This window comes from Erpetoichthys calabaricus, chromosome 12, assembly GCF_900747795.2.
Source record: "Erpetoichthys calabaricus chromosome 12, fErpCal1.3, whole genome shotgun sequence".
NCBI lineage: Eukaryota > Metazoa > Chordata > Cladistia > Polypteriformes > Polypteridae > Erpetoichthys > Erpetoichthys calabaricus.
In genome coordinates this window covers 38,989,095-39,005,345 of record NC_041405.2, presented here as the reverse complement: position 1 = coordinate 39,005,345, position 16,251 = coordinate 38,989,095, and the positions used below count along the sequence as shown (strand labels likewise).

The 16,251-nt window shown below is 36.9% G+C and overlaps 1 protein-coding gene across 1 annotated transcript in view; it reads left to right on the top strand.

Annotated features, from left to right (window-relative positions):
* LOC114662095 (dachshund homolog 2-like) overlaps positions 1 to 15,664 on the top strand; it is an 819,124-nt gene extending 803,460 nt beyond the window's left edge. Inside the window, 1 exon segment of the mRNA XM_051934388.1 lies at positions 15,393 to 15,664. Coding sequence (XP_051790348.1) covers positions 15,393 to 15,430 — 38 coding nt within the window. The 3' untranslated portion in view covers positions 15,431 to 15,664.
* Positions 15,665 to 16,251: the final 587 nt, after the last annotated feature.

Genomic DNA, 16,251 nt, shown 5'->3' with positions numbered 1-16,251 from the left:
GTTTTATCTAGCATTTCTTGTTGACAAATGATAAATCGCTCTTGTTCAAACCAATGCAAATTTATTATAGTTATAAGGAAAACTGTAGATTTCTAAATTGATTTAATTTAGCATAAATGCTGACATTTTTATATATACTGTTTATTATACAATGTAGTTTTTCCTTAGTATTTAATATTTAAAGAATGCCTATGAAAATAACCAAATAATTCCAGCATATTCGTATTATGATTGTTTCTTTATATACTATTATTTGATGTATTTAATATGAATAAAAGTAATGGTAAAATTCACATAGATCTTAAAGTCCAAGTACTAGATTAATAAATTATTACATATAGTATTTCATGCAGGTGGTGCAATGTGGAAAAAGAAAAACGTTATCAAATATTGACTGTAAGGTTCATGTACTGTAACTCATGGTTTCTACTATGGTATACTATTTACAGAGTAGATTTTCTTTATTGTATACCTCCAATGTCAGTGGAAATTAAACGTTTAAAAAAAAAAAACAGCAGCCATTTTTCACAGCTGCCCTTAAAGTACTCAATGCAAGTTTTACCACCTGTACATGGTTCAAAAAAATATTTCAAATTATGTTACTTTCCATTTATCTATATTAACTATCTATATCAACTGCATTGTATATTACTTGGAATAAACCAGAATTCTGTTTTTTGAAACAGTCATCAATCATTCCCTGCGTCTCATCTCCCATCCCCTGGTCATTCGGTTATAGCACTAGATGCTTAAGGTCTGAAACTGTGCAACAGCGCCATTGCATGGGGCACCACAGTCCTCCCAGTTTGTCAGTGGACATAAATTTAGAACAATAACTGCATTTCATCTTGATGAGTACATGGAATTATGTTCTTACACTGGCTCCATCTTTACTGTTCTTTTGTCTGAAACAGGATATTTAAGCAGAAAATCATGGAGGTATTTCTAGGATGGTTAGAGGTCAAGCATAAGGTGCACACAAAGGACTCAAATACCCAAATACCTCTAATAAATATAATACTAAGCGTCTAGTATTCTTATCTTAAATTTGGTTTTCTATTACTAACTTCTATTACGTTTACATATTTCTATTACTTTTCTATTCTGTTATTATTAATATTGTGATTTCTTATCAGTCACTTTAATTTTACTTATGTTTGTACGCTGCATTGTACAAAAACATTTGGTAAACAAGGTTTGACTCCTGAAGTACACCTTGACCCAATTGTATTCCAGACATGTTAGGAGACTTTCTTTTCTTTCCTTTATTATGACCGTCTCAGGTTAACTGCACTTCTGCTGACCACTGTTTTACTATCTTGGGTTCATGGGAGTGGAAGGGTTAGTATCTTTATTGACCTTCATTGGCAGGGCTCATATGCTTTTTCAAACTTCCCAGGCATTTCAGTGCTGAGAAAAATTCTTGTTCTTTCCTAAAAGGAAAGCAAAACTCTTCCAGGGAGTTTTCCATGTACTCCAGCACTTGCATCACACAAGGCACAAAGTGTAAGCTATTACAAAGGGCTATATATAGTAATCCTTATGATTATCACTGATAGTGTCCTCACCAATGATAAAATTTATTAATGGTCTGACTTGCCAAAGGTCTTCTTAAGCAACTGTCAATTCTGTCAGATTAGGACCATGATCTTCCCTCTTTCTCTACTCTTGAATGAAATATGGTTTTTAAGAATATCATTCTGGCATTTAAAAACTTCAGTCACCAACATACCCAATTTAAATCTTTAAATTATTTGTATTTTATTCCTTAGAGATGTTTTGCTAATGTTCTGTCCAAAGTTATGTTGTGTTTTGGTACTCCTCCAAATCTCTTTAATAATAAAATAATTATTTGCATTTATATAGCGCTTTTCTCACTACTCAAAGCGCTAAGCAATTGCAGGTTAAGGGCCTTGCTCAAGGGCCCAACAGAGCAGAGTCCCTATTGGCATTTACGGGATTCGAACCGGCAACCTTCAGATTGCCAGTGCAGATCTCTAGCCTCAGAGCCACCACTCCACTTTATACCTTACTGCACAAGTTCTGAGAATGCTACATGGTCTTTTTTTTTTTTTTTTTGGCATACCATCTTAAAGTTTCTCTCATTTATTCCTTTCTGTGAGTTTTCTCTTCCTCTCAGATTTTTCTTCTTTTGGACTTCTGCTCTTTTTATATTTTCTTTGCAGCAGAGGGTATTCCTTCTAGTGCAACAGATGCCAAACTGGACTTAAACTACTGCTGGAAATACCCTTCTATACTATTCTTTAATTTCTGGAAAGCTTGCATTTTCAATCTTATATTATTAGAATTATCTGCAGCACATATTAGCAGTGCATCCTGGAACTGGATTTTAAATGGACAGTCTTCTGCACGAGTTGTCCAAAGCCATATTGGGGGGGAGCTGTGATTTGGTCCATGTTGCATTTTTATATCTTCTCATTTAGTTTAGTTGCTGCTTCCCCTCAGAACCATTTCTATTTATACAGGAATGGGATGGAAATTGCCTGGAGGGGGTGAGTCCCTTGAATTTATATTTACACTTGGCAATTACTAAACTAATAAAAATGTGGAAGCAAAAAACTCTACTTGGGTTTAGGTTACAATTATCCTGGATTTCTGATTTTTTTTTTTAAATTAACAGTTTGTTTCTCTATTGTTTCTCATGTACAATTTTATGTGTTCTTGCTTATGCTCAAAAAAATTTGATATTATATTGAACTTTTTTGTCATAACGTCTGTTTATATTATACTGTTCTACTTTTTAGTATAACTATAGCCTGTTTGTTTTTTTCTTCCTGGTAATTTGATATGCTGAAATAAATCAATCAATGAATCATTAATTTTTTTATGTGCTCTTATACCTGTGGTAAGTTGTATTATTATTTGTATTTATTTATTTGCATTTACATTTCTAAAAATTATGTCATTCATGTCCAAATGTTGCATATCTCCAGTCTGAACCAGCATTATATTTTAGCGTTCTCTTTAGCGTTCTTTTTTTTAATTAATATTTTATTTTATTAAAATCAAAAAACATTCCATACATGCAAGTCAAGTTTAATAAAACTTGTTTGAAATAAATCAGCCCCCACCCATGAGTAAGAGAGCTTGGTCAGCAGAGTAGTACACTTTCATAATATTAAAAATAAGTAAATAAATAAAAATAGAGTACAAAAAGAGGGGAGAGAATCCACTCAATTTAAATGCTTATTCTAAAATGTTATTTATCAGATCCTGCCAGGTTTTGAAAAATTTTGTACAGATGCTATAAGTGAGAATTAGATTTTTTCCAATTTTAGATAATATATAGTTAGGTCCATAAATATTTGGACAGAGGCAACTTTTTTCTAATTGTGGTTCTGTACATTACCATAATGAATTTGAAATGAAACAACTCAGATGCAGTTGAAGTGCAGACTTTCAGCTTTAATTCAGTGGGGTGAACAAAACGATTGCATAAAATGTGAGGCAACTAAAGCATTTTTTAACACAATCCCTTCATTTCAGGGGCTCAAAAGTAATTGGACAATTGACTCAAAGGCTATTTCATGGGCAGGTGTGGGCAAGTCCGTTGTTATGTCATTATCAATTAAGCAGATAAAAGGCCTGGTGTTGATTTGAGGTGTGGTGCTTGCATGTGGAAGATTTTGCTGTGAACAGACAACATGCGGTCAAAGGAGCTTTCCATGCAGGTGAAAGAAGTCATCCTTAATCTGCGAAAACAGAAAAAAAACATCAAAGAAATTGCTACAATATTACGAGTGGCAAAATCTACAGTTTGGTACATCCTGAAAAAGAAAGCAAGCACTGGTGAACTCAGCAACGCAAAAAGACCTGGACGTCCACGGAAGACAACAGTGGTGGATGATCGCAGAATCATTTCCATGGTGAAGAGAAACCCCTTCACAACAGCCAACCAAATGAACAACACTCTCCAGGGGGTAGGCGTATTGATATCCAAGTCTACCATAAAGAGAAGACTGCATGAAAGTAAATACAGAGGGTGCACTGCAAGGTGCAAGCCACTCATCAGCCTCAAGAATAGAAAGGCTAGATTGGACTTTGCTAAAGCACATCTAAAAAAGCCAGCACAGTTCTGGAAAAACATTCTTTGGACAGATGAAACCAAGATCAACCTCTACCAGAATGATGGCAAGAAAAAAGTATGGAGAAGGCGTGGAACAGCTCATTATCCAAAGCATACCACATCATCTGTAAAACACGGTGGAGGCAGTGTGATGGCATGGGCGTGCATGGCTGCCAGTGGCACTGGGACACTAGTGTTTATTGATGATGTGACACAGGACAGAAGCAGCCGAATGAATTCTGAGGTGTTCAGAGACAAACTGTCTGCTCAAATCCAGCTAAATGCAGTCAAATTGATTGGGCGGCATTTCATGATACAGATGGACAAAGACCCAAAACATACAGCCAAAGCAACCCAGGAATTTATTAAAGCAAAGTAGTGGAAAATTCTTGAATGGCCAAGTCAGTCACCTGATCTTAACCCAATTGAGCATGCATTTCACTTGTTGAAGACTAAACTTCAGACAGAAAGGCCCACAAACAAACAGCAACTGAAAGCCGCTGCAGTAAAGGCCTGGCTGAGCATTAAAAAGGAGGAAACCCAGCATCTGGTGATGTCCATGAGTTCAAGACTTCAGGCTGGGGTACAAAGCAAGGAATATAAAGAAGTACTGCAGGTTTTTATTTCTATTGCGGACCAAGCCTGTGTCTGCTCACCTATTTGTGTCAATGTCCAGGTTTTTATAGCTTGTATATTTGCCACTCAGTAATAAAACTGAAAAAGTTTTCTTTTTCTTTAGGTCTTTGTAGGGTCACCTTTTAGATATGTGGATGTTTTGAATTCCAAATAATTTAGGTTATGGTTGAATCTAATTTCTCAAAAAATAATTTATTGATGTATATTGGAATATTTTGAATTAGAAAAAAAGCTTAGAAAGGATATTCATCTTGACAGTGTTAGTTCTTCTTAATTAAGCAAGGCTTGCATTCATTTTTTCCATGCAGAGAGCAAAATTTTGTTGATAAAGAGCTTTATGTGTATTTGTGATATTTACCCCTAGGTATTTAAACTGAACTGTGATGATAAAATGAAAGGTGTCCAATCTAATTTTGTGTGCTTGAGAAATCACTGGAAAGAGCACACGTTTGTTCAAATTAATTCTGAGACCGGAAATCTTTTGAAATTCTTTAAGTGCTATTAGGACTGCAAGCAGATATACAGTAACATATCATCTGCATATTAAGAAATTTTCCGTTCAAGTCCTTCTCTGGTTCTCTTCATCTCATATGCATTTCGACAGTGAGTAGCTAGTGGCTCAGTGGCGATTGCAAACAGCATGCAAACATGCGACATTGACACGCATTTGCTACGACCGCTTCGGTGGCACAACGGTATCAACTGTTGACTGGTAATCAAAATTTCACGGGTTCGACCCCAGACTTGTCTCGTTTTGAGAAGTGAGCTGTTCTTATTCTTACTTTTACTTACTCTTACTTTTAGAATAAAAACATACATTTGATTTCAGTCTGTAATAGCCGGTGTAAATTTATGATACTTGTAAAAGTTAGCTTTGTTTTTTTTTTTTTATTCAGTTTTATTCTCTCATTCACAAATCCAACCCCCCCCCCCATCTGACACTGCTGTTTTTACATAAAGACGTGCTATAACAGAGGTGAACTCAGATCATGACAACGATTCTACATCAGAGCAAGAATGCACGTCGCACTTTTGCAGTCGCCATACTTTGTATATATACATGGGAAGCTTTGCAGTCTACCTGTGACTTTACGCTGTAGGAAGTAAGTAAATAAATAAAGGTAAATAAGTAAATAACAATCGATCTGGCTCTTATATACAAAGTACAGTGACTATAGCTTCCACCTGCAACTATAGATTCTTCAGTACGCAAGCGACTCTCCATGCTAGTGTTTAGATCTGGACAGTGTACGTCCCCAAAAAAGAAGTCTGACTGCATTCTCATGCCATTGCTTGCGTACGAAAGTGTCAGCAGGCACTTTTCGTGGCATTACACGTATTTTTTGAGCATGCCCGTGTCGATCAAACACAGGCAGTCTACTTGTGACTATTACTAAAACATGAAAAACGTTTCTGTTTTAACGATGTGTTTACATAAAGTGTTGTAGACACGGAACACACATGAAATGCATGTGTTCCAAATAATGATATAGTATTATTAAAAGGTGTCATTTTGCTTGACTTCTCACTCTATACAACTCTAAGCAACTGACACGCAGATAAACAGACTTGAGCTGAGAACACTGTGTGGTGGTGGGGGGATGTGATAGTAGGCTGATTGCAGCTTATCAACACATTTAAAAGACAAAAGACGCTGATGGAGAGGTGCGAAGCGATTTAAGGTGGGACAGATCTACAAGTTTTTTCGTAGGCTCTGGTAATTCTAGTGTTAAAAATGAGTTGTTCTGTTTCTTTAGTTGTCAAGAGGTTGAGTTCTGAATGCAGAGCCTGCCTTTTCCTATGAATTACTTCATTTGGACACCTGGCATACAGTGATATTTCAATTCTGTTATTAATTGTAGTTTAGTTTCTATTTTATAAAATTAATTTTTTATTTGTATTTAATTCTAGTTTTCAGTGGAGTCAACAATTTTTATTTTTACTAAGTTCTGTGTTTAAAATTTTAGTTTTATTATGTTTAGTTCTGACTTTTTTACATAATATTAGTACAATTTTAGTTTTTTTTTCTCTGTTGCAAGACCAGAAATGCTGGCCTACACATATTTCAATGCAAGTAAGGTTTCAGTCAACAAAATACACTCACATTTCATAATGTCGCTAAACACTACTGGTTATGTTTCATATCTCAACAGCATTCTTTACACACAGATAAGTAAGGTACATATTTGGCTAAGAAAGAATGTTACATTTATAGCGGTGAGAGAGAGCGCATTTGCTCTGCCCCCTCCATGTGTTCTAAATTTCACAATTCATACTCATTCAATACAAATGAAAGTATACAGTGTTGTACAAAAAAAATGGATTTCAATTTTGACCTTAATTGAAATATTTAATTGTTTTTAAAAGTTTTAATTCTGATGCTTTAATCAATTTTAATACAGACTGTTCAACAAAAGGATAACAAGAAAAACAAAAGAATATTTTACTTGAGGTCAAAATTTAGTTTTTAAATATTGTTTTTTTTTCTTAGTCTGATCCCATTTTTTTTTTTTTATAAAATTGAAAACCGTTTGTGGTCTTACCTCTATTTGTAAATGAAGTCTATGCGCCTATCCTTCTCCACGAATATCTCTGTCACTTTCTTGTAAAAGTCCTCGTTATTTTCCTTTAGTTGTAAAAGTCTTAATCTTCCATTTTGGCAGTCAGTCGGAACAAAAAACTAAAAATAAACGGACTGCTGCAGTGCACTTGACTTTCTAATAACCGCTTACTTATTGGCGCCTAGAGCCTCTGCGTTCTGTCTATCTATCTATCTATCTAGAACAGGGGTCCTCAATCACGGTCCTGGAGGGCCGCAGTGGCTGCAGGTTTTTGCTCCAACCCAATTGCTTAATAAGAAGCACTTACTGCTCCAGTAACACTTCTGCTTCACTTTAGTTGTCTTGCTTGTTAAGATTTTGAACCCTTATTGCTTATTTTAGTCGTAAACAGCTGTAGTCTTGGTTTGTAATGGCTCCTAATTAGCAATAACATGCAAATGACAAAAGAAAATAGCATTTCTCCATTTAACTTGTTACCATTTACACCTGTGTGTATTTATCATGCATTATTGGGTTTAATTAAATACTTGGAAGGAAAGTGAAGAGAAAAAAGTGAAAGACTGAGAATTACTCATCCATTTTAGCCTCCAAATCATTAGGATGATATCCTTAGAAAGGTGAAGAAAATCGAGGATATGAGAATGACTTGACATAGCAGAGTTAAAGCACTAACAAGCCATGAAATTAAATTATTGGCAAGGATTGCTTTCTAATTAAGAAAAGGGTTAGAACAAAAACCTGCAGCCACTGCGGCCCTCCAGGACTGGGATTGAGGACCCCTGATCTAGAAGAACAGCAGCAACAAGCACCTGTTGGGCTCACATCCTCCCTCTTCAGTGTGGCAATGTATTGTCTGCCTCACCTTGTGCCTTTTCACTGCGGTTTTATGTCCAATCAGCAAGACTATATATGTCACACACATTCATTAAAGATATTAGTGCAACTGTAGAAAGTCAGGGTGTATAATAAACGCGTGTACAAACATTATATTGCTGACATATAGAGAGACAGCAACAGGCACGCGCCATTTCCATGCATCAACCCAGTGCTTGAGGGCTGGCGCAGTCCGAGGTGAGGTGAGGCTCGTGTTATCGCTGCTGCAGCTCACGTTTCTCCCCTATATTTGATCAGGAAATGTGCAAATTCAGCGATTTTGGCTATAAAAATTATCAAAATTATTGGAATAATACAGAAGACAAATTTATAGCACAGACCACTGGACTAATTTATTTTGTTATCTTTATTAGTTTTTTTACTTTTCATGATAAAAGGTGAGACCGCATGTGCTGGACTTCCACTAAGTACTGATCCAGCTGGCCCTGCACTGATACTGTGAGACTCTTTTCTTCTTCTTGCATGCTACATTTGCTTTTATTATCATCTGCACTGTAATTAAAATATTTCCAAATATTTCTTTCTTGCTTTGTACCCGCAAACATCTGTTCATCATCCCGACAAACCAAATGTGCTCAACAAACAAACAACGGTCCTTTACGGAAGTTGCGCCACATGACTATAGTAAGCCCAAGTTACAAGATCACCACATAGTGAACAGTGCAACATAACTGAACCCTCAGGACGGCCTACAAACAACACCTGTGCATGACTGAACCGGATTGAATGAAAATGCTATTGCTGTTTTTTTTTTCATTTTAACACAGTTTTCGTTTTTGTTTTAGTTTGTTCACATATCACTAATTTTTGTTTTTATTTAATTTTAGTTTCTCTGTTTGCCTTAATTTCAATTGTCGTTCTTGCAAAACGAAAAAATATTTTTTGTTCTAGTTCTCATTTTCCTTATGAAAATATCACTGCTGGCATGTTCTTGATCTATTCTGGAAATTTCACTGATTAGCTCTGATACCTTCTTGGTTTCCAATTTATTTTTGTGGGTAACATATGAATGTAGAGAAAAGCCAAGCAAAATGACACCTTTTATTGGCTAACTAAAAAGATTACAATATGAGATAATCTGTTCTCTTAAGAAAGCCTTCAGAGTTTCCCAGAGTATTCCTGCAGAAACCCCTGAGGATGCATTTGTCTCTAAAAAAAATTGATTTGCTTGAATATAAATTCTGTACAGGTCTCGTCTGCTAGTAAAATTGGGTTAAGACGCCATCTGCGGGATAAGTATGTGGGGCATAGTGATTTTAGCTACATGATCAGAGGAGCGTGGTCAGAAATAACGATGCACTAGAAGAAGGATAAGTATACACTTGAGAAATTTTCTCAAGTGTATACTTCTCCCAATGTGAACCCAAACTTGAGTTTGGGTTCACATTGGGAAAGGATGCAAATATGTTTTGGATGAAGTCCCTATCATCCACATTAGGTGTGTAGATATTTATCAGTATCACTTTACAGTTAAACAGTTTACCTATGACAATCACATATCTCCCTTCAGGATCAGATACTACATCTTTTACTACAAATGTTATTGTTCTATGTACAAGAATTCCCACACCTCTAGTTTTCTTTGTAAAGCTGGAATGGAATATTTGGCCAGTCCAGTCTCTGTGCAGCCAAAAATGATCCTTGCTTAATAAGTGTGTCACCTGTAAAAATACTATTTTGGCTTTTAGACCTGTTAGGTGAGAGAATACTTTCTTTCTCTTTAATTCATGGTTCAGCCCTTTAACATTCCAGTTCACAAATTAACTGTTTGATCATGAAGATCTTGCTTCTGAGCTTTTGCTGTTATTTTGTAGTCTTAACTTAAAATAAAACAGCTTTGACCTTAATTTCCAGTTTTCCCATGAAGCCTAACGTTGCGTGGGCACTTAAAAGGATTAAAAGAATCGATTAGAAATAGCTTGCTCTCTTTCTGTCCCCCTCGACCCCCATTTTGCCTCCCCATGTGAGGCTGGACCACACTTTACAAAGTCGCAGTCCTCTGACATACCTAGAAACAGAGTACGTCCAAAACAAAACAAGCCCCCCCCAGCAGCAGTGTATAAGGATCAAAATAGAGATATCTATTGACAATACAGTCCAAATACTATAAGTATAAGCATAAAATACAATCTTAAACAGTCTTGAGAGAGTAAAACCAGGGAATGATGTTAAACAGTAGCCCTGGATAAGTATAGTAAGCCCTAATGCAATAAATCAAGGGTATGATGTTAAACAGTCTATTTAAAAAATAAGGTACATATATACTGCGAGATATGGCCAGCTATTTATCCCGGCCAATACCCCCAGGCCACCAGATGGGGCCCTCCTTGCAGCATGGAGGTACCCTAAATGCCAGCAGGGAATTATGAACAGTGGACTTTTAATGTACAGCCCTGCTGGATACCACGGGGACCGCCAGGAGTCGCTGCAGGGAGGCCCAGGGATTGTTATTTGCACCATAACCCAGAAGTGCGTCTTAATCACAGCGACACAAGGAATGACGTGCTTCCAGGGTCAAGAAAAGGATTTTTATCTGACCCGGAAGTGTCCCATGTCACGTGGACAGAGAAGGCGAAACACTTCCAGGTCAAGGACTATAAAAGGACGATGGGAAATCCCAGACGCTGAGCTGAGTTGGGAGGCAGGGTGGCTAAGCGTCTTGGAGTGGAGGATTGTTTATTATTGTAGTGATTATTGTTTATTGGAGTGGTGTGGATTAGTGGTGCTTTGTGCACTTATTTATAATAATAAATATTCATCTTTGGACTTTTACCTGGTGTCTGACGTCTGGTCTGAGGGTTCAAGGGGTCGACAGTGCCTCTATTTGTCACAATATGTATACACATGTAATTGCAATTAAAACATAAACAAAAAAGTGGTAGAGAAGTGAATAGGATGTATAATAATGGTACCAGTATCATTGCTGGCATATTAAACAGCCAGTAAGATCTTCTTTGTCATGCCTGAACAGAATGCAACCAATGATTGTATTTCAAAAAGGTGTCGGGATCAGGTTTTTTTTGCTCTTTTTCTGCTTCCTCTGTAGAAGTAAAAACGTAGAGATTGCCTTGAAAATCCACTTTCAGTTTGGCAGGATACAAGAGGCTATATCTGATATTTCTTTCTTTATATCTTTCTTTAAATCATTCTTGAGCTCTTTTATGTCTTGAGCAGTAGCCATTGCAGCAATCATTACCTTCATCTCAGACAGTTCTTTTCGGTCTTTCCCATGCGCCACCGATGAAGTCGATGATTCCAGCCTGCGATGAGTGGTTGAAAACGCGAGATGTAAGACCATTTTCAGTTTCAATGAATCTTCTGGAATCGACGGACTATCCTGGCCCGATTTGCTTGTACAGTCGCTCCCACTTTCACTCTTGACCTGTTGACGATGCAGTAGCATCCAGTCCCAGGAAATCTGTACTTTCGCCTATCTGTTCCAGGTCAGTTTCTGAAAGGCTGTACCTTGAACATACTTCGGCTTGATGCCTGTCTAGGCTTGGTTGGAGCTTTAGCTGTCTTTTCTGTATTTTTCAGTTAGTTCTGTGGTTGCAGCTCAGTTGTGCACAATGATCCCCAAACAGAAACATTGTAAAAAAAATTTACTTCCTTCGGACTTTCCTTGTACTGTTTTTTTGCTGCTTTTGTTTTCAATTATACCTTTTGATTATTGCTCATCAACATTTGAAAAACATCCATTGGAATTGAAGTCATTGTCACCCTCCTATAGAAATGGCAGACACAAAAAAATGATAACAGTTTATATTAGAAAAAAAAAACTTAAAATTTTTGTAACTCTTGATTGCGGCAAAAAATAAAAAGGACGTTGCCAGTGAATTCGGAATTTCACTATCGACACTGTGAACTTTCTTGAAAGACCAAGCAAAAAAAGAAGAAAAATCTCAGGCTGCAAATGTATGCGAACTGCTGCATTTGAAGACGTAGAAAAAGACGTTTTGTGTGGTTCAGTGATGCTTGTTCAAGTAACATTCCTATTAAAGGAACTCATTCAAGAAAATGTGAGGTTTCCAAACTCTCTTGGGACCTCCCCCAACTAGGCAACAAACCAAAGAGAGTCCCAAAGTGTGATCACCGCGTCTGTGGATGACTGGTTATCTGTTGCCAGGGCAACAGCAGGCTCACAGCTCTGATACGGCTCGGCACTGAAGCAAACAGAAAAGATCTCGATGGGTGATGCAGAGAACATTGTAAATGCAGGGAACAGGATTACTTGGCCACTAACCTGGTCACAACACTGTCTGACTGCTGTGTCTGTGTATAGGAGAGTGGCAGATCATGCTACAATAAAAAAACCGTGCTGTTCCTGTTTCAGGCAAAATATAGCTGGTTTTGCTAAAGTACTCAGCCTCGTGTTTTGGGGTGTAAGACAGGGACTTATAGCGCGACCACAATCTTTTAGGATTCGCTTCTGTGGCTCTTCACTGCAGCACTGTTAGCCTGCTGTTACCCTGCCGCGGCAACGGACAAACAATCTTCCACAGACATGGCAATCACACTACGGGACGCATTTCAGCGTGACATTCCCATTGGGTGGGGAGTGGGGGTGATCCCAAAAGAGTTCAGAAACCTGACAATATGAAAAAGAAAATGATGATTCGGCTTCTGATTGATAACTGTGCTGCCCACAACATGCTTCCGCATTTAGATAATGGTTAGTCTGCTGATATATTGTTTTGATTCCTATCAGTGGTATCTCCTCTCTTCTTTAGGTTACCATGGATGCCTTGATAAATACCAGCATCGATATTTTTTCATCATGGTTTGTATTAGATGTTGAAACTATTAGTAGCTAAAGCAGCAAGCCATTGTTGACCAGGGCATGTAGCTTTTCAGTAGTTAATACATATTGTGAGGTTCTTTTAGGACCCCCTCCCCCCAACGGGACAGCATGCCGAAGCGCAACTACCCCATCTGTGGAGGACTGCTTGTCCATTGGCGAGGCATCCACAGGTTCGAAGCGCAACAGTTAAGTGTCACAGAAACAACTATACAGCTATACACACCTGTTGCCGATGGGTGATGCAAGGGACATTATAAATGCAGGGAACATTTTAACTTGGCCACTGACCTGGTCCCAACTGTGTCCATTTACTGTGTCTGTGCATAGAAGAGTGGTAGCTCCTGCTGCAATAAATAACCCTGGTGTTCATGTTTCAAGTTGAATAAAGCTGGTTTTGCTAAAGTACTGAGACTCTGCCTTGTGTTTTGGGGTGTAAGACAGTGACTCACGTATCACATGGCACCATGAGTGGGGTCTTTCACCAATGGAAACCCAAGAGGCATATGATATCCCGATACCAGCAGAGCAAAATGATGATCCTGCGGGCACTCCGGTTTTCGCACTCCCCAGGGATGTGATTACAGCTATCTGTCCATTCACTACAACAAATTGTGCAATGCACGCTAGGTACAGACTGGGTCTTAGGAGAAAAGCCTTGCTAATACTGCATTCGGGGATGGAACAGGCCCATTTTATAACTAAAACAGTTTTACATCCTACTGTTGCAGGAATGAGAGATGGTATGGTGTGGCAAAATCCATTTAACATTGTCTCTTTGTTTACATAAAGTAAGCAAAATGAATAATAAAAATAAAAATTATCTCTACTGAAAAAAAGAGATAATACAGCTCCTTGCTGTGCTCTCTAGCTTCTTTGAATCTTTGTCGCAGATGATAAAAAAATTGCCAGTGTTCTTTGCTTCTTATCTTTCGGCATCTTCTACCACGCACTTCTATTCCCCCTCCACATCCAGCCGTCTTCTTTTTTTCACTCCCCTAATGGAGTTACTTCTTTCTTGTGTCTTTTTATTCAGTCAGTATTTTAATGCAATATGAGTACTAATAAATCACTCTCTCTCTCTCTCTTTTAACTTGCAAGGGAAAACCACTTCCCTTCATTCACTCCTCCTTTTTATTTCACTTAGCTTTATTTTAAATATTTTCAATGGGTTACATTACTATAATGGCACTAACAAGGTACATCAGCCTGGGATGAGTCACCCAAGTATGAGCTACCATTAGGTCACCAGTTGCAGGGACGCCTATATAAACGGCAAGCCTATAAAGTTGCATGATTTTTCCAATGAGTGGTATGAGCAAAACGGGAAAAGATTGGGACTCCAGCATCACCAATTGATCATCAAGAACAATATAGTGAGCAAGCGCTTCTATTATTTTCACTGCATGTTATCATTTGACATATTTTTTTCTCATTGCTGGAATCTTCCACAACATTGGCTGATGCTGTGCACTGCCAGAGGCAAATTTGCCATGCTTATGTTTACTTTCACAGTTTACAGTCCACTATTTTTTTTGCCTGCATGTTAATAATATTAGTTATAGACATCGGTACATTTTTCTGAGTTTGAGTACAAGTACATGAGCACTGTATCGTACCAATATCTGATACCAGTATCTGTATCGTTTGCATCCCTAGTATATACTGTATATAACAAGCATTTAAACATAAAGGTTTCATGCATACTTCAGGCATGTAAATCTACAAGTTTTTTTATCCATTTTTTCGTCCTTCTTTTGCACTTAAAGATGTATGCACTGTGCATCTGTCTAATATTACCTCCTTCCTTCCACAGATTCCACAACCAGTTGTTACGACTTGAATTTATGTATGTCTTTACCACTGTGTCATATGTTACATACATGCAAAGGAGTGCACAGTAACTGCACTGTAGCTCCTAAACATGTAAGACCCTCTTTATGTCCTGCTAAATTAAATCAGAAATGGCATATTAAAGGAGGTTTTTCCCATTGTTAATTCTTGTGTAGTGAAACAATGACATCTTCTGCAAATCTTTCAAATAATGAATAACATCTGTGAGTTTAGGACCCAATGTTTCACACCTCCTCAAGGTGTTTTTGAAATTATATGCTTAGACATGTTTTCAGAGATTTGAGAAAAACCACTGATGCTGTAATTAATATTTACTGGCCTTCAAAAGCATTTTTAAGTACATTTTGTGTACAAAAAGAAAATTAAATATATTATGTTTTCATATAAAACTCTGAAAGTATTTTCAGAATGAATAACAGTATTTCTTAAGCATTAAGATAAAGAGGTATCATACTCTAAATATAATGCCTATAATTTCATTTTGCATAATTACTAATATTGTACTGTACTGTCATCCATTTTTCATGTTGGTGATTACTTTTTTGTTACTTTTTTATTTCAGAAAACAGATCATATATGAAGCCCTCAATACTGTATTGATTGAAAATTCCACTACTTTGAGCCTGTGTTTTTTCAGAACTGATACGGAAATATTTGATTTACAATGGTCGAAACAGCTTGCATTGCCTTCATCATGGAGAAGTAAGTGAACATTAAAAAGAACAATGAAGAACATGAAAGAAATTCGACAGTACCGTATGCAGAACTATAAGGCCATTAAGATTTCTCACAACTATTTTTCCTACATTAATCTGCCCAGTTTTGAGAATAAAGGAAGAAAGAAGGGCTGTTTTTCTGGATTGTAGTACCAATACAAGCACTTGAAGAACCTAGTTCTATTTTTGGCAATCTTACCTTATTTAGGAAAATTACCGTTTTGTTTAAAATGCCACAAACATTTTGATAGCAGCACAAAACTTCTATAAGTGCTGTGTAGACTGAATTCAAATGAAGTTTGTAAAGATGTTAAAGTTAAACTGTAGACATGCCGATTCTGACACTTTAGGAAAAATCTAATGAAAATACAGTATGTGTGAAACATTGTCTCTCTTTTTGAAATTTTATGAGTTAGAAAGACAACACGTTCTTCAATTACTGTAGTTGACTGATGCAATAATTACGTCCCAGTAGCAAACTTATTAGACTGTTTTTTTTTTTTTTACCACCTCAGCCTATGGTGAATGGAAACAACAATAAGATATAGAGAAGTATTAGTCTGTATTAGTCTTGATTGCTTTGTTGTACTGTATTAAGTTCAAAGATCTTAACTAAAATGTATAATGCTAAAGAATACAGTATTGCAATAAGTTGCTCTATTTATCTTAGTAAAAAATGTGAAACAAACTCTTATTGTCTTTTGT